The sequence below is a fragment of the Gigantopelta aegis genome, chromosome 4 (assembly GCF_016097555.1).
Source record: "Gigantopelta aegis isolate Gae_Host chromosome 4, Gae_host_genome, whole genome shotgun sequence".
Classification (NCBI taxonomy): domain Eukaryota; kingdom Metazoa; phylum Mollusca; class Gastropoda; order Neomphalida; family Peltospiridae; genus Gigantopelta; species Gigantopelta aegis.
The window spans coordinates 93,796,424-93,819,551 of NC_054702.1; the positions used below are offsets into that span (position 1 = coordinate 93,796,424).

A 23,128-nucleotide genomic window follows, 5' to 3' on the forward strand; every position below is an offset into this window, starting at 1 on the left:
TGTCTAACACAGTTCCTTTGGAACTTTTTCTAAAGTAGCCTATATATAGGAAACAACTTTTGCCGCCACTAACTACTAACAACTAACCACTAACGGTCCAAAAAGCTTAGGTGTGTACCCAGGACTGTGTGCTTGAACCTGAATGAAGCACGAAAATAACTATAAATATATGAAATGCCGCCATATGGGATAAATTACAAGAGATATTTTTCACAGCCATTAAAAAATTGCAATGACATTTGATATATCATGCATTGGTTTGGAATGGGAAAACAAAACAACAAAACATCGGGTCCACGACCCATTGTAGGCCTACCTTATGCTGGTATTATAGATAGGGGGTTTCCTCAACCGCATCACTCTTTAATTAATTGGTTATTTACGCTACGGTTAGATATTTTAGGTGAGTCTTCAATGTTAAAAGCTGTTATTTTATACTAGTCAGTCACAGATAGAGTATTTTGTGACACATGCTACTAGTACCAGCATTTTTATTTTATTTTATTTTATGCAATATAAGCGGAAGTTATGTTTGTCTTGATATAAAAGAAAAGGAAAAGTTTTTTGGAAACAACAAAAATGTTCTATTTTCATGTAGAGTTTGTTAACATAAATGTCAATATCTAAATAAAATATATTTGTATTAGACTATCTACCGTAAAAATTAACGGGTTTTAAATTGTATCATTATTATTATTAATTGTGTGCACGTGTGTGTGTGTGTGTGTGTGTGTGTGTGTGTGTGTGTGTGTGTGTGTGTGTGTGTGTATGCTTACTATTGTTTTATTTTTTTTAAATTGCATATGCATAATAATATTTTTTTTTTAAAGAAAATAGAATTTAATATTTCGTGAGCAGACACCAATATTCTTCTATGGATGAGGTATTTCGGTTCAGTATGTGTTTTGTGTTGTATTGTTGGTTGCTGGGGTTTCTTTTTGTTATTCATTGTTTTGTTTTTGTTTGTTTGTTTGTTGTTTTAACGTGTTTGTTACTACGGAAAAATATCCGCCCGGTCCCCCCCGCCCCCCTCCCCTAACCTTAACCCCAACCCCAACCCCAACCCCAACCCCCCTACCCTAACCCTAACCCTAACCCTAACCCTAACCCTAACCCTAACCCCAACCCCAACCCTAACCCCAACCCTAACCCTAACCTTAGGGTTACTTCTAAAACAGCTTTCATCGTCCAGACTATTATTATTATTATTATTATTATTATTATTTTTTAGGGTTTTTTAAAGTCTTAAAATGTTTGCTGGTGCTATGTATAAACTTGTATGTCATTTTACTCGGTAAACGTCAATAGCTTTCGGTAACAATCGCAAATGCTACATGAATCAAGCCGGAGAATCCGAAATGGGTCGAAATGTCCCGATGTTGTATTATGCCGACACAGTTCCCGCCAAATTAGATGCAGTATGCGCATGTCTACTGTAACAGATAGAAAATGGCAGGCATTTATTCCTTGTCGTCCACTCGGGGCATTAACGGTACAAACGAAAATATTCCAGTCAAGAGACCGAAGATTATCGAGTCGGGTAAAATAACTGTCGTTCTTGGAACCCAGTGGGGTGATGAAGGCAAGGGGAAAGTCGTTGATTTGCTGTGTGACTCCGCCGACGTTGTCTGCAGGTGTCAGGTAGGCCAATGTATTTCACTGTTTCAGTAAAGTCTACTTGATACTTGCTTGATATCGTCCCTTGATACTATCATGGCCTATGTTGGCAAGCTGTCAGATTGTCAGGCAAACGCCGAAACGGTGTTGGGGTATAATGGTATTGTGTAATTCAGTGCTGGTCGCTTGCCAATGTGAATATAAAACCATAATTATTATGGTAAGCGATCCTGTTGATTGCGACCAGTATAAGGCCATCAACTGATCAAGGGTGTAGCGCTTATTCAAGGTGAATGTTAAGCAGGCACTGGGGAACTGAGGGGGGTGGGGGAGGGGTGGCAATGGAGGAGATATAACTGATAATTCTGAATTAAAATATATATTGGTAGAGAGGATATTATTATGTTAAATTATGACAGATCACAAGAATATATTCAATATAAATTATAATGTAACTGTTAAATTTTAGAGGCATGTCATTGTCAAGGTCTGTTTAAAGGACACATGGCCTATGTAATAGGCTATAATATTTAAGTGGGAAAATGTAACAGTGGTGTAGGAAGGTGCAAAAAAGTGGGGGTGTGCCACACTTTTATATTTACAAATTTATTCACTAATATAAAGCAAAATATCTGAAAAGTGGGGGCTCATCCCCCCCCCCCCCCCCCCCCGTTTCCTACGCTAATGTGTAATATTGGTGGGGGTCTATTTTGGTAGATGTGTTGCATCTAGCAACAGCAAAACATCCGTCCAGCTCGGCCACCCCTCACCCCCTATTCATTCCATATACAACCCTGTCCGGTGATTCAGCGCACTTGGTGTTTTGCTCAAGTATGCTTAGCAAGTTGTCATCATGTCAGTGTTTTTAACAAATTAAAGTTCAATTCCATTTTCAATGTTTAATCAAGTATCAACATATTTATTATTAAGGGTACAATTTTTATTTTATTTAGAATTAGCAAAAATTATACCATAATTTCAAAATAAATCATTCACCTGCTTTTGTGTATATAAACGCAAAGTAGGTCAGTATATAATTGATATTAAGAATGTTAAAACCAGTCTAAAAACACCTTTCCTGCATTTTAAAAATTATAGTAATTATTTTCTTCGGTTATTTTTATTTATACTAAAAATGAAAACACAGACAAATACAAAAAAAAAAAAAAAAAATTTACACCTTAATTGACCGTCATTCCAGTTCACAATTGTCACATGGTTACCCCCCCCCCCCCCCCAAAATAAAATAATAATAATAATAAAAGCAAAATAAGATCCACGTGTGTGCACAATCTACCCTAGAACAAAAATCCTTTGAGGCATCTTAGCATCTAAACATGTATGCATCTGTAGTACTGTGCAACTCAAGAAAACGATTCTGAAACTGATCATGTGTGATCATTCGTTTTCATAGTATGATTTTTTAACGAGAAAACAAAAAAGTACTAAAATAATCCTGGGACAACAATGTATCATTTATGGGCTACAAAGTGAGGTCATGGGCGATTTATAAATAGCGGGATCACTGATCTTCATCTACTGCGCCAAACCACCGGACATGCAAATCGTTTTGAATACAAGAGGGTGTCTATATCTGTGGACAATTTTAAAATGTTTATTTACTACAGACATAAAACAATTTGTAGTGCATCTCAGACTATGCACTGCTTCATTGGTGAGGGACACATTTTATTAAGTATTTCACAGTTTTCACATAGAAAATGGTCTTTGAATGCTTAGGTGTGCCGATACACCGGATAGCACTGTAAGCTCCATAAAAAATTCTCTCTTTACATTGATGAAGGAGGGGTGGGGGACCGGGCAGATATTTTTCTGTTTATCAACTTCAATGGGTAAGTAATTAACTACCAACCCACTGTCCTAGACAGATTGATCAGATAGCTAAGATGTGTGTTCTGAACAGGATGCTTGAACCTTAATTGAATATAAGCAACTAAATAATTAGAAACGAACATTGAAACTATCTTGACAGATCCATGATTTGGCCAGGCCAGTCATATCAACCGTGTCTGTTCTTATGTGCATAAATGTTTTGTTAATAATATAATTTATATGGAAAAAATATCATTTCTGTTTTCAGGGTGGTAACAATGCCGGACATTCTGTTGTTGTAGATGGGAAGGAGTACTTTTTCCACATTCTTCCCAGTGGAATTGTTAACCCACACTGCATGGCTGTGATTGGTAGGACATTATTTCATGTTGTAACCACAAGTTTTTATATACGAGTACATATATTTTAAGCGGCATTCTCATTATGTGATTTGTCATGAGAAATGGAACATGTTTGTCACGGGGATTCTATAATACCCATAACTGAATAAAACACGATTATCCAAATATCTCTCCTAACTGTATATCTATTAGATCTCTCTGTAACAGGCAGTTATATACCCGCGTTGGCTCGTCTAGGTATGATCAGAGATACGATCTTATATAAAGTATATATTATTATAGCACGTTTAGTTCACTAGAAAACACAACAAAACACAATACACTTTGGAATCTGTATTAACCTACGCTGACAAATGTACAGCCGCAGTAGTTAATTAATAACAACAATAATAACAACCCAGAACTGATCACTTAATTAGTTAATCTCTAGGTGTCTAGTTTACACAATATGCGAATCACTTCACCGTGACACAACACCCACACGTGATAATTGAGAAACGCTTCTAGGGTAACTTAATTAATAAAGGAATTACAACACTATTCCTAACTGGTTAATTTTTAATTAACCCTTAACTACTCATTCAGTAACCTTGTAACACAGAATTAATACTGGTACCTATCACAATAAAGACAATAACCTACAGTTTACCTAGGTCTTTTAGGATGACTGGCTAAGCTTTATATTACCAAATACTCGTATAAATATAGACCAGTAAGACTACGATTTACTTCGTCAGATGACCGAAGACACTGTCTAAATAATATTGGTATAATACAGTATTAAAATATTTAAAGTCACATCAATCACATCAAGGTTATACAACAGAGCAGAAATAAAATATTTACCAAAGTCCAAACGGACAACGTTCCCGGGAAGCCTTCCTTTTTGGTTCTCTCAGATATCTCTAAACCCTAGCTATTTATTAAAAAATCAGAATATCGCCTGGGGGTACAAGGCGGTCCTCCCCCTATCATCTGATATTCCACCTCTCCCAGAGTCGGTATATTTCTCTCTGATCGTCAGTCTGGCTGTCGCCAATCCGCGACCAATCCCCTGGCCATAAACAGCACTACCGGAGATATTACATAACTACTAGCCACATGGCCTCCACACCTGCTCTGGGTGTGTATTAGAAAAGCTCGATGACCGTCGCGCAGAAGTATTACATAACAAGTTGCCCACCTGGCTAAGTGCAATTTGGAACTGCACACGGCCTTCTAAAACAATTAATATTGCCACAGGTGAAAACAAATTAAGAGCATGTACTGTCGCAATGTTCTAATTGACTTGTCATGTACATAAGTCCAAGTCTGATTCTGATATTCGTGTCTGTATTCAATTAAGGTTCAGGCATGCTGTCCTTGGCACAAACCTCGGCTATCTGGGCTGTCTGTCCAGGACAGTGGGTTAATTGTTGGTTGGTTAGTTTTTAGTGAAAGAGAAGAGGGTGTAGTGGCCTTAAGAATTCGCTCTGGGTTGGAGCCGGTACTGGTCTGCGAACCCTGTACCAACCAGCCTGTCATAAGCTTCTAGGTCGATCACAGAAGATGCCAATTGACAGAATAAACTGTATCGTTTAACTGAATAAATGATAGGTAAAGCACTTTTTTAAAAGTACAGTTAAGTTGTCAATCAATTGTTTCTATCCTGGCACTTCTTTCCAAAACACACACTAAAAACATTGATCTGTGTATGTCTGCCCATTCAACATCAAAGAAAATGGACTTCGGCGAGTACAAAAACTTTGATAAAAACTCAGATGTTATTATATTCAGTACCAGTCCTTTTTTATTATGTCTCTCTTTTTTTCTTTCTTGTTTGATACATACAAGAAAAGTTAGATTTATTGTAAATTTATGCTTTATATTATACATGCATGCAGTTTACCATGGATATAGTTCTGCTTCGTCTATATTTTTTGCACAACAATGGAAATAACTGTAAATGAAATGTGTTAAGTGCGTCGTTAAATAAAACATTTCCTTCCTTGTTATTAATATTAATAGCTGTGCCTTAATTTGTATCCAAGTAATTTAATTGTATATTTCATTGATGAGATCATCAAAGATAAACTATGGTGGTTGGATCCCCTCACCACCACCCTCAAGTTAAAGTGTTTACACAATTAATGGTAAATTGTGGAAGAATTGTAAGAAATGTTCTAGCTTAAAATGGATATTGGTCCATTCCATGTATATACTGCACTATTCCACAATGATAGAATTATGTCCTTATTTAAATATGATAAAGATTTGTAAATAATTATAATTGATTTGTTTTGGAATCTTTATAATCATTTAGGAAATGGTGTTGTCATTCATTTGCCAAATCTGTTTGAAGAAGTTGAAAAGAATTTGAAGCATGGATTACCTAACTGGGAAAAACGGCTGCTGATTTCAGACCGAGCTCACTTGGGTATGTAAAATGTGTTACAGAATGTGCATTCATTGAAATGCTGCCATCCCACCAAGTTTGTTTTTTTGCCAATCAACCTCACCACAGGCCAGGAGACGTTTTTGCCTGCCAGATCTACAATTATTTTGCATTCATACTTTATATTATAATTATGATAGCAGGGTTTTTGCCAGAGGGTAAAATGGGTATGGTGCCATACCCAAAATTTTTGCAGATTTGATTTTTTTAAGTTAACCTTTTGACAAAATTAATGACTCTTATCATTACTGTATGATTTTCTTAATTATAACCCTAAATTTAAGCCATTTTCTTTCTTGGGGAGGCCCTCCATATCCCCTTTTGACTGTAGTTGCATTCAATTCCATTGCACTATACCCACAAATTTCTTTCTGGCAGAAACACTGGATTGATCTGGTAGAATTTGTAGCTTATCAGAACGAATGTCTGACATGAATTTTAGTCAATTTCAAACCCTGGTTCATTGATTTATACTTGTTTTTATACATATACTCTTACTTATGTTTCAAACACACCTTAGCCAATGGTGCAGAAATGGGAAATATTTCACTAGCCCTCCAGACCAGAACCAACTAAAACGTACTAGCCCGCCAGTATTTCTACTAGTCCGCCAGCCCATAGAACAATATATTATTGTTTTAACAGTATTGCACTAGTAATATGCACTTCAAATGATAGATATAAATTTGACAAAAACATTATTTATAACATTTAACAAAGTCAAGCCCGCTCCTACCCCCCAAAAAACCCTTATTAACAAAACAATAATTTTTTAAAATAAGGTACCATGTGAGCTGTGACACTAAACAGGTCGGGGTCTTGACGTCTGTTGTGAGATTTCATTTTTTTAAACAGGATTAGGTCCAAAATATTACTTTGACTTCTCACTACTACTTATAACTCGATGACTTAAGCCGACTTTCGACAAAGAAAATGTTCATTTCGCCAGTAACATTAGGGCCTACATGTTTCAATAGACAGTTAACATTATGGTATGTGTTTTTCAGATGGAATTAAACTTAGTTTTGGAAGTTTGGTTTCTGTTAATTGATTAAAAATCAAAGAAAAAATATATCTAGTTTCTGTAATAGACAGGTTCTGGTTTATCCAGGTTTTTAATTCTGAATATATAGGACAGAGTAATTTGGCCATTTTAACAGATCCATTCAGTGTTTGAGATTAACAGTATCCCGATATACCGGGGATACCAGAATTAATTTTGGATACCAGACTTTAAGAACCCAGTATCCCACCGGGATGCCATATAATACTAAATTCTCAGGTGGGATACCAGATTTTGAAATGTATGTATCCAACTGGGATACTGGCCAAAAAATGTAATCTCGAACACTGCCAGTTTTGTCTGAATCCAGTTTAAGAAGGTTCTATCATATCTTTGTTTTTATTAAGTCTTTCACTTATAGAAACATTTTAAGACGACTGTGCTCACAATGTTTTTAGTTATTCCTATTTTATTTTTAGTGTTTGATCTACACCAAACAGTGGATGGCTTACATGAATCGAAGAGAGGTAAAAACTTGTAAGTGTTTGTTTTGTTTTTTTGTTTTTATTGAACGTTCACAATTGTACACTAAGTAGATATTATTAAAGAAGCTTGTGTGTCGTACTGATTTGACGAAACGAGTGTCAGGACATTTGCATTGCCTGAGCGAGAGTAAGGATAATTGCTGGTGTTACAGAGTTTTGTTTTGGGGGTTTTTATGGGTTGCTATGATTCAAGTTAGTAGTATAATAATTGACATGTTAATTACAGTACACCGATAATGAAATGTAATCCTGTTTGTAAAAATATATATTTATAAAATTGTAGTAAGATATATTTGGGTAGAAAACAATAGATGTTGACATTTTCTCTGTTGACATTATTATTTTATTTTTTAAATAGAGAAGACTAAAATTATTGTACTTGTTTTAAATAACACAGAATAAGCACAAACAAATCAGTATCGATTCTTTATTCATAAATAGTCAACAGATAATGAATCATGATTCAGACTTTTAATGCAACATGATATGCATATAATACATAAGAAATCGATAAATGTTGTGTTAGTGGTGTTTCTTTTTCTTGTGTAAGACTGCAATGGTCCATTCCTTCATCTTTGAGAACAACCATCATATTAGTTAAGTTAGGATATTTATTTTGAAAACACAAAACATTACCTCTAAAGATATTTAATTTAGAAATCATTACTCTTCAAACTTAATCATGTTCATGGGTGCAATTCCTCTTGGTCTCTTACCTCTAATTCTAATTATTTTGAGGGGTGTGATTTTTCCCTCTGCATTTTGAGGAGTGTGATTTCCACCCTCCTCGAAAGCATTTTGAGGAGTGTGATTTTTAGCACTCCTGGGTTTTTCAAAAACGAAGGTCTGTTGAAACATTAAATACTAGTTGCTAATTTTCAATTGACTAGAAATATTGCTAATCAAGATTTTGAAAACAAAATGTTCCTTGAAAATTGATTTATGATTTCAGTTACGTGTCGCAATGATACTTCGAGTGTGATATAGCTCAAAGGTGCATTGTGTGTGAGGTGTGGTAAATTGCATGATCAGTCATGGGTGGCCTTTTTAAAAAACGTTTCTCAACTGGTACTCTACGACGGATCCATCAATGGCCATTGTATGTACTCTCCTGTGTATGGGAAGTGCATGCATCAGAACACTTGCTGCTTTTTCAGTAGATCTTGGATTGTGTGGCAACAACGGACTATAGGTTTTGTCTCTATCTGTCCATCTGTCCTAAATATTGTTTTCCAGACTTTTTTAAAAATGACTCCAGATACTGAACTGGAATTTTGTGGATACCTTTATCGTGTAGTCTTTTAAATCAGGTTTGACTTTCATTGGGAATTGTGCATTTTTGTCAGATTTATGGCTCTTGAACTTATTAGTCTACATAAAGGAGTGCGGCAGAACGTGAAAGGAGAGTGGCACCACTTAATTGGAACAACGAGAATACTGCTATTGTTATGTCCTTTGCTTTCCATTGAAGAATTTGTCATTAAAGTTTTTTTTTGTCTTATATTTCAGAATTGGTACCACCAAGAAAGGAATTGGACCTGCATATGCTTCAAAGGTAGTCAGTGTGCAAGTTATTGTAGAATTGTGAGGTATTTATCAACCAGTGTGGTCAAATGATAGAATTGTCACTTGGGTAATACTATATGCAGTATGCACAAGCTTTTGAATAACATTTTGTAGATGTATAATTTAAGATGTTTGACCTTCAATGAAAGTGGGTGTATTGTTTTAGATGACTTCTCATTCTAACCAATGCATGTCATTGCCATGACGTTTTTGATTTTTAACAGATACGTTTCAACTTGGCTGTATTGTATCTGTTATAGTGTTGACTGGAAGGTAAAGTTCAAATGTATGCTTAGTTTATTACTGTTACTTGTCTGGGCTCTTGTTTTACGAAGCGATCTTAGCACTAATTTTTATTTTATATGCTCATGATAATTCATATATTTTAAAGGACAAAAATATTGTTTGTAGCAAATAAAAAACAACCTGGGGCAGGTCTTTATCCTCTGGATTTATGAAAATCCCGGATTTATTTTATTATAGCCTTGTGAATGTATTTAAATAACCTACAAAATAATGTAAATGCAAAACCTTTTAACATGCTGGCTACTGAAGCATTTCATCATTGATTGTGATATTTCTGTCGGCTACTCGTAAGAAAATATTGTCTATGTTATGCTTCAGTGACATCATATTTGTGTGGAACTGAGTATAGCCACCAACTATGAAACAAAACAAAAATTGTACTAATTTTACAGGGATGTAGGGTATGGGGATATAGGTGAATTGTGTATATCTCCTGGATTGTCGCCAGCAGTATATATAAAATCTATTAGTGTTTTTAATAAAACAAATTATCATTCTATTTGTGTAATGGAAGGGTGATTTTTCTTTTCCGTTAATATTCAGGGTTTTCTTTCTTAATTTGTGTAACATTTTGGGTCAAATGATTAAAACAGGAAGGGATTGAATTTAGTTTGGTTTATTGTGTCATGAAAACTGGAAACTAACCCTAAAAAAATCCTTCAATAATATGTATATATTTTTAATCTCAAGATAGATATAGTGTAGATGCTATTTGTGACAGTTTGACTATTACAGATAATTGGATGATTTATTTTTCAGGCAACTCGTAATGGTTTGAGGATATGTGACCTCATGGGAAACTTTGATAACTTCTCTGAAAAGTGAGTATATTTCTCGGTATATTCAGTTACATCACCTAACAAGTTTATTTTTCTCCAAAAATCTTTGTGGGATAGTAATTTGTTTGGATTTTTTTTTCTTTTGCGTAAAATCGCAGAAGCAACTTGTTACATTGTAATTCCAGATTCCAAAATCTAGTGGACCACCACAAGAGAATGTTTCCGGATTTGGATGTTGATGTTAGTGCTGAGCTTCAAAAGTATAAAGTAAGTAACCCGAGCTGTGGTGCCTCCCCTGTTTAAATACCTTCTGTTGTCTTCACGTATTGCAACAAGTGCGTTCTCACTCTAAGCATTTGTCCGCATTTTTTATTTAATATCACATTTGGTGTCAGTGTTTTTAATTTGTTTTGTTTTGTTAGGGCAGCTAGTAGAAATAAATACTTATAATACTGGCTCTACAATTTAACATTAATAACTCGGGAGTATTGAAATTGTAATGTGCTTGTACACAGTTGCATTCTGTACTTCATTCCAATGTTACCACTTTGTAACAAATCTTATGAAATCAGCAAATTCACAAATCTAGCAAGTAGTTAAAGGTTATGTTGGTAATCCTGTGTATATTTTTGGTGTTCCACTGGTTGTGTGTTGGTTGGTATATATATATGTTTTATAATATAAGTTTCTGTACAACTTACCCATAATATCCATGTCATAAACCCATTTGATATACCCATTGCTGTCAATGGGTCATTTGTTTAAAAGCCAGCAAGACCTGTACACCTCAGCATAACGTTTGATTATATTTAGAGCTTGTTGTCATGACTACATTTGCGTCATATTTTGATGAAGGCGACTTTAAACCTGATTCATTAAATATGGAATTAAAATTTCATTTTATAAGTGTTAATGAACAAACAGTTTTTGCTACTTTTTTTAAAAATATAACATATCAACTTAACAGGATGGCAATTTGGGTCAGCCTACAGTATCTTTTGTAACATGTGAAAACAAAACAAAACAAAAATACCCTTCAGTCAGCAGTAAGTTTATCCAGCAGCAAAACATTACCTTAGGCTATTTGTATCGGAACTACTGCCATAGCCGTCATTAAATTTGAGCTCTACCTGATTTAGTTAATCAGTATTTCTCAAGGCTTTGCTGATTAACATAGATTCGGTTGACATTTTTCATATTGAAAACACTCCTCTATTTATGTTTAATGTGCTGGATGTGTATATATAAATATTGGAAGTTAGTTCTAAGGATGTTAGCTGCTTGTCATATTTTGATTTCAATGATAGGCATGTCTTGATTGTTTTGCATTGACTCATTTTTGTTTCAGCCATAGTTTTTTTCTTGTGCTCCTTTAAAACATTTGGGGGGAAAACAAACCCTGATATACCTAAATGTTACTGTCAGGTTTGAGAAAGCTTATGTTCTCAAAATACATATGGAAACAAGTTTATTGGAGAAGTTTTGAACCATGTATTAAAACACAGTGTAATCTAGTATGTATAGTATATTTTTTACATCCATAGTTATTTGTCATTTATGATTGAACTGAATGATATATTGGCCATAGCTTTACAAACTTTGTGCTGCATAATTTATTGTGAATGAATGGACAGAATAATTTCTAAATTTGAATTGTAAACAGTTGGTTGTAATTGCTATTTCTGTCAGTGTATTTGTATGTCACATACATTGCTTGTGTTACATTATCTGCATCTTGTTCACAGGAGCTGCGGGAGAAGATTCGTCCGATGGTGACTGACACAGTCTGCTATTTGCATAAGGCAACTAAAGAAGGGAAGAACATCCTCATAGAAGGGGCTCAGTCGACGATATTGGACATTGACTTTGGTACGATTGCTAATGTGCAAGATAGGATAATTGTAGTAGTGTTAGTATATATAGAATACTACACTTGTTTTCACTATATATAGTTTTTACAAAACAAGGTAACTTCCCATGTTTATATCTGACTGAACAAAAGTGAAGTCGTATGCCATGGGAGGTTCACAAGTTTTATAAAAATGTTATCTAGACCAGGGGAAATGACATGACGTACCTAAATGACATACTTAGCAACTAATGCACACCATCAGATGCGTCCGAAATTTGTACGACACACCCAGACATTCATCAGGTGCTTAATAACATGTGTTCCTACTGGTTATAGCTAAGGTTGTCAACAGTCACTTTCTGCATCCTTGTTTTGGCTTTGTATACAAACAATATAACATATCTGGCCGTAAATTAATTTTTCGTAAATAGTACAGTTTTAGTAATTGTAAGATTTTCTTCAAACACAATCAGCTACATTAATAATATTTTTAAAACAAATTTCAAAGGTAGATTTGCATTGGAATATTTTCAGTGGAAACTGCATAGAGCCAGTTTATTGATAAGCAGACATGAGGCATGAGACGGGGGGGGGATTGGTTTTGGGTGTCAACTCCTCACACCCACCCCCGTCATTTATAAAATTGTCAAATGCATCAAGAAGCTAATTTAAGCATGTCCTTGTTTTGTTGAGAGAAATTGAATTAGTTACACATTTGACCAGTTATGTCACATTGATATGCTAGTGATATACTATAAGTTTATTTATTACCCCAGTGGGCACTCATACACATTATTGAGCACTTACAAACCAATGACTTTGTCGGTACTAAATACTATGTCATCACAATTTGGCAAATAAATATACACCATGTACTTCAAAGAGTTTGCATATACACCTCTGTTTTATTGTTATTTATTTGTAATAAAATCTTATTTAACTCTTTGAGGCCTGGCGGCCATTTTGGATCTGAGCCCTAGGTAGTATTTACTGCTAATGCCCTATTGCATAATGAAGGATTTCATGAAAAAGCTATAGCTCTCAGACAAATGCCTGTAACTTTATAATTAATAAACATATTCACAACACATTTTGTGTGATATTTAATATAGTGTGTACCAATAAGAATATAAGCCATTTTCAAATTATTATAATTGTAAAATAATTATAATTGTCTCTAAATGATGAAAGTAAACAAAAAAATTAACAAATCTCACTTTCTTTGATTCAGTGATTCAGTTCTACTGAAACAAGGCAGGAAACTTTGCCTTGTGGTAAGGCTTGAAACAACCCACACACAGGTTAACATTACACTGTTCACAGCCTGAGGTGGGTTCACGTCTAACGCCCTGAAGGGTACACTGTTTGCATGTTCTTTTTTTTGCCAAGAACCACTGGCCAGTGTAAAAGTCCATCTGTGGCTTTCTTCTGTACGCTCTCTCGCTTCCTCTTGTGCCAGTATGTTCCAACTAGTTGTTTGGTCAAGTTTTGTCGGAATTCCAGCTGGCATCTTTCCTTCTTCCTTCCTGTCTTGGAAGTCATGATGTGATTGGCCGATTCTTTCATCATGATGAATGCATTTATGATTGAAATGTCGATCAAAAACCAAAACAAATATTTCCACCACTTGGCTGCCCTTCGTGAAACTGATTATGATGACCGCAACTGATCTGCTCTATCCACTCCATTCATGTATGCTGTGTAGGATTTGACTGCCTGGGGACAGGGAACATCCACCTGTGTGCCGTCTTTCTTTTTCCGTTTCACAGTCGTTCGTTCCAGCGGATTTGACAAAGTGGATAGGATGTTCACTGTCCGCTTGTCGTGCCATGCCACAGCTATCATGCTTCCTTCCTTTTGTTCGATGACCATTTCACCCTGATGTTTCAACTTCGCTTGGGTTACACTGGCTGGCAAATACTTTCGGTTGGTTCGTACTGTACCACAAGCATACGTTTTATTGTCAAGAAGTTCTTGAAACAGTGGCACAGAAGTGAAATAATTGTCACAGTAGACACGGTGATTTTTTCCCCATATGTCTCTCGTCAAGTCTTTCACAACCCGTTCACCAAGGCCAGTTTCAACAACATTGTTGACTTTGCCTGTATAGACTTGAAAGTCGTTCAAAAAAACCATTGTGGGGATCTGCTCTTGCCCATATTTTTATGCCACGTTTTGTTGGTTTCATGGGGAGGTACTGTTTGATTGACAAACGACCAGTATAGGCCACCATGGCTTCGTCTATTGATGTCTCACAGTGGGGCGAATACTGTGTTCTACACTGGACACGAATAGCTTCTAAAAATGGACGAACATGAGCCAGTTTATCATGTCCAGGTTGTCCGCGGTCAGGATTTGTTGAAATATCACAAACGTGAAAATACTGACAAAGCTTGTCAAAGCGGTCACGCGTAATACGATCAGACATACCTGTTGGTCGAAAAAATGCATCCATCGAAAAATACATGTCCTGAGTGGGTGCAATCACAATTCCCATAAGAATGTTGAATCCAATGAATGCTCGAATTTTCATCCGCATTTGTTGCAAACCATTTTGGGTCGTCGCCATTTTGTTCGATTCTTGATTGTGCATACCTGTTAGTCTCTTGGGCTATTTTCACATACCACTCGTCGGGGAAAATTTGTTCAAAAAAATCTATTTCTTTTGCATCATTTCCAAGAATATTTACAGCACCGACAGGTTGCACAAACGCATCTACTTGTATATCAGTCAGGACTGGACTCCACGATGTAGTTCGATTTGGGGTTTCTGGTTCGATTTCTTCATTGCCATTTTCACGATTGTGTCCATTTCGAAGCCGTGACAGAGGTAAATCATCACTATCGCTGCTCAGATCCACATCAGAACTATTATATCTTTCATCTAAATCAAACGTTTCATCAGGTAGATCATCGTTGGTAAAGCCATCGAAATCAGAAGTGCTTTCATTTTCCGAATCAAAAAAGCCGCCATTTTCCATTTTGTATTTTTTTTCAATGCAAAGAAATTTCGGAAGGAAACACGTGGTTTATTTAATGAAGCCAGTTGTAACAACGCTTTCTATTGGTCACTAAATTGACCTTCAACCTATTGCTAAAGCTGGATAGTAATTATACTGTCCAATGAACTTTCGTTTTACATTTAAGTTGGGTCACGCCTCCAGTCGGCATTCGACAATTAGTGCTAGTTGTAAACAACGCGTACAGGCGGGACTCGACTTTTCGCGTAAATGAAAATCACGACGTCAGTCGGGATTCGACCCCAAAGAGTTAAATACAATTCATTACATATTTTTTATAAATATAATAAATAGAACTTTTCTTTATTATCCATGAACAGTAATAAAATACAAAGTTATAGCAATACTCAGAACAGTATGTAAAGTGGTTTGTATGTAAACATTATTTCCCTCGGGACTTAAGTTTGGTCATAACTAGTAACTTGTTTGTTATGCTCTATGTATATTTCAGGTCTATATCCGTATGTTACATCATCAAACTGCAGTGTGGGAGGTGTGTGCACCGGTCTCGGTATTCCTCCCTGTAATGTGGGTAATGTTTTTGGTGTTGTCAAGGCGTATTTGACAAGAGTGGGAAAAGGTGGATTTCCTACTGAATTGAAAGAGGTGAGCTCAACTAAATGAGGCAAACATGTATCTTTTCCTTGAGGTTTTATCTGACAGTTCATTACATTTTAGAAATTTAACATTCAAAATTTATTTAGCAAACATGTATCTTTTCCTTGAGGTTTTATCTGTTAGTTTATTAACTTTTAGAAATTTAACATTCAAAATTTAAAGTCTTAGCTCGGCTAAATGAGGCAAACATGTATCTATTCCTTGAGTTTTTATCTCATAGTTTATTAAATTTTGGAAATTTAACATTCAGAATTTAAACTCTTTGAATAAACATCTACTAATGACAAAACTGAAAATTCTCTATGACAATAAGTTCTTGTTTAGAAATATTAAGTACATATTACTGTGAAGCATATTTTACACCATCAGACAAATGCTATGGGGGAAAAAAAAGAAAGAGTTCAACATCATTTTATGATTATTGGGCTCCTGGGTTTGCCTAAAATGTGCACACTGACATGTTGTTTTGATATTTCAGGACCTGGGTCAGTTGCTTGCGACTCGCGGTGGAGAGATTGGCGTGACAACAGGGCGTCCTCGTCGCTGTGGTTGGCTCGATGCTGTCATGCTCAAGTTTTCACACATGGTGAACGGGTTCACATCGTAAGTTGTGAAAGACCCTAGTTTTTAAATTCTACAGCATATTTTTCACTATTAGAGCTGTTTGTGATCATTAATTAGATTCTATTGTTTAGATTATCCATTTTCATACATTCATACACCCTACCCTGACTGTTTCTTGTCATCCTGGTGTTTTTACTACCACAAAATGCACTTTTAGTATTTAAAAAAAACAAAAACATGCTCATCTAAGATGTAATGGTTATGGAGTTGGGTTCTAATCTATTTTTAAAGATATTTCAACATCACAGACCTTTTTTTTCACTCTATTATAACTTTATCGAAATGTGTTACAGGTTTATAGATCAACTAATTTTCGTATCCATTTTTAGGGGTTGAAACTAGGGTCTGTGACTTTAAATTTTATTGTAAATAATAATTTTCATATACATTGGATCCCATGTGTAATCAAAATTTTTGTTTAAACTGGCACAGAAAAAAAGAAAAAAATGTTTTATTTAACGACGCACTCAACACATTTTAATTACGGTTATATTGCGTCAAACTTCATGGACTACTCTTTTCGATTAGCAGAAAGGGATCTTTTATATGCACCATCCCACAGACAGGGTAGTACATACCACGGCCGTTGATATACCAGTCGTGATGCACTGGCTAAACTGGCACAGAGTCTTGTTCTGTGACAATTGCTTGAGTGACATCGGTCTAATATCAGTGCTCTGGGTTTACTAGGGCAATTCATTGGTCCCACTTTGAATCTGGATTAGACAGTCTATTGTGCTTACATTTGGCACTATAGCCAGTGGGGTTTTGTTTTGGGGCGTTTTTTCTTTTCTTGAGCTAGAATGTTCAGAAAAAGAAATAAAAAACGAATCACATTACATGGATAATTTGTTTAATTTGCCTGGAACTAATATTGATTCAAGCAGCACAGAAATAAATTTTGTTCATTTTACAGTCTAGCAATAACTAAGCTGGATATATTGGATGTGTTTGATGAAATCAAAATAGGAGTTGCTTACTATTTGGATGGGGAAAAACTGGAGACATTTCCAGGTATGTATATTCTTTATAAAATTATTGTACAGTGAAACCCCTCTTAAACCGGACACCCTCGGGACCATGTAAAATGTCCAGTTTTAAGAGGTATCTGGTTTAGACAGGTTAAGTTATGTACTGATTTTTAAAAAAGGACCGTCCAGTTTTTAGGGAATTCGGTTTATAGAGTGTCCGGTTTTGAGAGGTTTCACTGGATTATATTCAAGATGTGAAAAATTATAATGAAATTGATGAAATGGAGATTTTCTCACTATCCTAATCTTATCGACAGTGTAGTTTCATTGTGAATTTGTGAACCAAGTTAAATTGTTATGTTGTTCAACTAAAACTAAAAAAATAATGCAAACTATCATTGTTGAAAAATATTCACATTAAGGCACAAAACACACCGGGTCTGGGTCTGGTAAGTGTGGTATCAGTAAAAATTAAACACACTGAATCAAATACAACAAAACATGCAACATCTGGGCTGGCGCGAACTACAGATCTGGTAACAGACGACATGGAACATGCACTATATTTTAACATTGCCAGACTAGCAGCTGCACAATGTTTGAACCTTACTCATTCATTTTTCTTAATAAATAGGGAAGATGAATATTAATTCGTGGATTTCTCAAACTTATTGTTGGTGTTTATAGAAGTAAATGTATCTAAAATTATAAACACATTAATATATATTGAAAACATGTCACAGTTAGAGACCCAGAAGTCAAAATAAACCAGACATGGCATCTTTGCCACACTTGCCAGACCCGGCTTCAGTGTGTTTTGGACCTTAGGAAATAATGATGAAATATTAAGATTACTGAAAATTGCTTTTGATCTTCCTAGCGTCCGATGAGAATTTAAAGAGAGTGGAGGTTGAGTATAAAACGTTCCCTGGGTGGAGAACCAATACAGAAGAAACACGTAAATTTGCTGATCTGCCGCGTGAAGCGCAAGACTACTGCAAAGCAATAGAGGATCTTGTTGGTGTTCCTGGTAAGCTATTCATAAAAAACACTTTCGTCAAAAGTTGATAGTTAAATACAATGTTTAGCCAATTACTTATTATAGTGGAGACCTTTTTTATGTCAAAGTCAATTAAAAAAATATAAACTCCAAAGGTACGGAATCATCAAGATTGATTTTAATAATATATATATAATTGTATTGCAATATGGAGATCAATAGGTTTAAAGGCTGATTATCCTAGTTAATATAGTGTCGTATTTCATATTTTTACATTTATTTGGGATAATTTTTATATTGTATGATTAAAAAAAAAAGAAGTTCCACTTTTTAAAAGTTGAATAGTAGAAAAAGTATGGATTACAGATCAGTGAAATTTGTTTCGAAACCAGTCTTTTTATGTTGTGTAATGATAGTACAGGTTTCATTATCTTATATAACTTTATGATACAAAAAGTGATGTCAAATAATACTTTATATCATTAAAAACCTACTCAAACTGTGAAACTGCACAGCCACTGTCGATTTCTTGGGAAAAAAATCTCATATTGAATAATCCTTAGAATGGTAGTCAGGGTACATGCAAAGGAAATTTTTAAACATTGGAGTAAAAGAAATAACACTCAAAGCGATATAAAAAAAAGTATTTTTTGGTCCTAGAAACAAATTGTGGGCAATGTAAAAAGAAAATGGTGCGACAATCGACTGTTGAGTAGGTTCTCACAGGTGTAGCATTTTTTTTACATTACTTGTTGCATGATGAAAGTAAGGTCTCACTACACAGATCACTTCCGGGTGAGAGTTCATTGATGACGGTCCACTATAGTTCCTAATTGTGACACATGTTATGGTTCACATATTCACTTCTAGGAAATGGTGAAGAATTAAAACAATATGTATGTTTAATGGTAAGCCTTCTGGCTGTATTTTGCCCATGTTATTTTGTAATATTGTGCATCGACCTATTGGGACATGGGTGTACAGCGCAAGTGACAGCCGAAGTGAATCGGTTAATGAACCACCTGTTCAGACTGGTACTACAACCAGATGCGGTCATATAGCAAAAAACTGAGACGGAAATGTTCTCAATTTTAGAGTGAAAATAAATGCTTATATAATGTATGTTCGCAATGGTGTATGTTGTTAGTGCCAATGAGAACCCGTTCTATTGGCAATCTTCGTTTGAAGTTGGGCAATTTAACATGGGTTTCAATGGCAGATGACATCTGTGTAGTGAGACCTAAGCCATGTATCAAATTGAAATTTGACCATCAGTACACAATATAATAAGTTGGATGGGGTGGGGGATTCAGCTCACTTGGTTGAGTACTCATTTGAGGTGCTTGCTTCGCATGATCAAACCAACTCTGTGGATCCATTCAACTGATTGGGTTTTTTCTCATTCCAACCAGTACACCACACCTGGACAAAGGCCGTGGTATGTGCTCTCCTGTGTAGGAAAGTGAATATAAAAGATCCCTTGCTGCATTAGGAAAAATGTAGTGGGTTTTCTCTGATGACTACATGTCAGAATTAACCAATGTTTGACATCCAATAGTAGGTGATTAATAAATCAATGTGTTCTAGTGGTGTCATTAAACAAAACAAACTGTTTATTTAGTCACTGTTGGTCTGTGACTTCTTGTTTTCATGACTGTTTTTGTTTGCATTTTTAGTTTGGTGGATTGGAGTTGGTAAAGCGAGAGATTCCATTATTCAGGTCCACTGACAGTTGTCTGCCATGGACTATGTGACACCTGCTGAAGAAAAGAGGATTTGATTTTTATCCACACCTGTACAATTATGTATTCTTAACCCACATCACACTAACAAACTTACTATGCAATGATATGTAGCCAGGCCAGGTGGCTGGTTCGTTTGATGTGGATTTATAATCACACTGGTTCTCGGGTAAAGCATTTTATTTAGTATTGTAATATTCAAATATTACAAGAACACAGGGTCTGCTCACTTCCTTCCTCTCTCTCTCTCTCTCTCTCTCTCTCTCTCTCTCTCTCTCTCTCTCTCTCTCTCTCTCTCTCTCTCTCTCTCTCTCTCTCTCTCTCTCTCTCTCTCTCTCTCTCCACACTCTCCACACTCTCCACTCTCATGGTCATTCATTCTCTGACTTGTGACTAGTACCACTATTGCTCTCATCTTGTAATAATCTCAAGTAATGACTACCTAAACGGTAGATTTAATGTCCTAAACAGATGGATCATTCATGCTATTTGGCATGGGAGGAACAATATGTAATTAACATAAGAACACCAATGCTGTAGCCATTTCATTTTAGTACAGTAAGGGCAACAGACTGACTGAAATAAACAACTAAATACTTCTAGTCATTAAACGTGATCTATTATATTATTTTATTCTAGAAATATTTTGTGGGTTTGCATACTTTATCACGAAGTTGTTATATTTTGAGCAATGTAATATATTAAGTTTTTTTTTTTTTTTCAAGGACTGTTAACTGTCCAGTGTGGGTATTGAAATATGTTTTCCATCAATTGTGGTTTTTGATTTTCTGAAATTGACATTTACACTTTCAATGAAGTAAAATATTTTTTAACTGACATACTTTTTTAATAAATGTATGTATATATGTTAACTGGTTTAAATAAGATGTAGATCTGTGAAAGCTTTTGCTAAATTGAGTATAATTTTCACATATATTATTACCTTTTTATACAATTTCTTATACCAAATGTAAAAACGCCATTTAATATTTGTATAATAATTTCTACAAGTCCCAGTGAACTTTATATGGAAGTATTTTTCTGCATCCCAGGTTTAGCTCTTTATGATATTTGTGTAACTTTTTTCTCAAAGATATAGGATTTAGACATAACTTTACTGACATAGTGCAAACCATGAAAAATAATGGATGCGAAATAATTCTGTGTCATACATGGTGAACCTCAAGTCACAAAATTTATATGCATGCATTATTTTCTAGGGTTGGGGGAGGTGGGACATAGCCCAGTGGTAAAGCGCTCACTTGATGTGTTGTCGATTTTGGATCAGTCTCCGTAACTTTATAACTACACCAGCAGTGTGGTCTTCCAGCCTGACATTAGCCTAATTGACAAGTTATTTTTTGGCACATACAAACGGTCATTTGCAAAATTATAGTAATTCGCAAAATTTACACATCGTGAATATACTCTAAGTGCATATTTGCACACAAAACCCCCCAACAAAAAACATGTTGCAATATTAATCTGGTTTACGGTAATAATACAGACACAGTACAACAATTAACTGGGTTTCTTATGTGGAAGATCATATTTAATACAATTATAATGAATATATGAACAGAGACTAAACATACACAATACATACTTTGACGTCTCTTGACAAATTTGATAATGATTCAACAGTTTTATCTATGGCATTTATTTGTAATTGCTAAACTTGGATCTGCTACTGCTGAAATTGGTAGTCTGCTTGAATTCCAACATATAGCAGGCCGTGTCTTTAAAATTTAGTATCTGGTGTTTCAAAGATCCAGATTTTCACAGTATGGACATAGGTAGTAATTAATGCATGCAAATAATCATCAAATTTTGTATACCGGTTGCCAAAAGATTGTAAAACTGATAAGAATTGTGTTTTATAAACACTTTATTATTTGTGTTAAGAGTGAAATTATACTAGTGCATGGTACATAATAATAATATATTGATTGTAATAACTAATAATTATATTTCCATTACATTCATTACAACATAACATCCCATTGGTTCAGATGTAGCAACGGGAGTTTGTTCATTTCTTGATGAACATAAAAATTATGTTGTCAGGGAATGTCATGTGTGATGACGTCATTTTATATGGGCAAGTTGTCTTATTGAGCATTATTGTTTATGCACCAAAAATAATTCAAAATAAAGTATGCAGTTTTAATGTTATTATTAGCTACCGGGTAATATGATTCAAATTTAATTACAAGTATTGTCTTGTTATTTCTTTTATGCTCATCTCGTTGTGAACAAAAACAAATCATCTGCAAAATTATGCGAGAACGGCTTCACTGATTTACAGTTTGCTGATGATTTTTTGTTCATACCCCAAATGTGATGATGGTGTTCATCTTAGGAGGTATAAAATCTTTAAATAAAACAACGAAAAATACATCAACAAATGTTCCAAATATTATAACCATTTAATTTTTTTGGGTATTAATAGTATGTTGAAACAAAGTATCCCAATTTCTTTGTTGGTCAATTTATATTTGAAATACAGTGTACTTTCTTTTTAAAAGTACACATTCATAATGATGACAGCTTTCGGGTACTAGGACAGCATGAATGGTATAACCCCCTTTTTGAACTTAAAGCTGTTCCATTAATCTCCAATTTTGTTATTAGCAGTGGTTAAAATATTTCTGTCAAGACTGGTTTTAGCCTGTCAAAATTTGTATGTATAGGCTTTACAAACATTTCTTTTTATCTATATATAAGATTCACAATTTTATGAGATACTGTTAAATATGTTACGTTTTGTTCACAAAATGTAAGCTTTTGTGTTGGTGTACAGTATAAGGCTTGTTCAGGGATATTTCACATGGGGGTGGGGGGTCCTTGAACCTT

General features: G+C 35.0%; 1 protein-coding gene across 1 annotated transcript; it reads left to right on the plus strand.

Moving 5' to 3' along the window:
* Positions 1-1,442: 1,442 nt before the first annotated feature.
* Positions 1,443-21,663, plus strand: LOC121371454 (adenylosuccinate synthetase isozyme 1 B-like). The gene is made up of 13 exons (XM_041497345.1): positions 1,443-1,641; positions 3,719-3,821; positions 6,115-6,228; positions 7,729-7,786; positions 9,304-9,349; positions 10,426-10,487; positions 10,631-10,712; positions 12,191-12,314; positions 15,769-15,923; positions 16,414-16,538; positions 17,476-17,573; positions 18,411-18,560; positions 20,207-21,663. Exons 1-13 carry the CDS (start codon positions 1,450-1,452, stop codon positions 20,257-20,259), a joined length of 1,362 nt encoding a protein of 453 aa, XP_041353279.1. The 5' UTR covers positions 1,443-1,449; the 3' UTR covers positions 20,260-21,663.
* Positions 21,664-23,128: the final 1,465 nt, after the last annotated feature.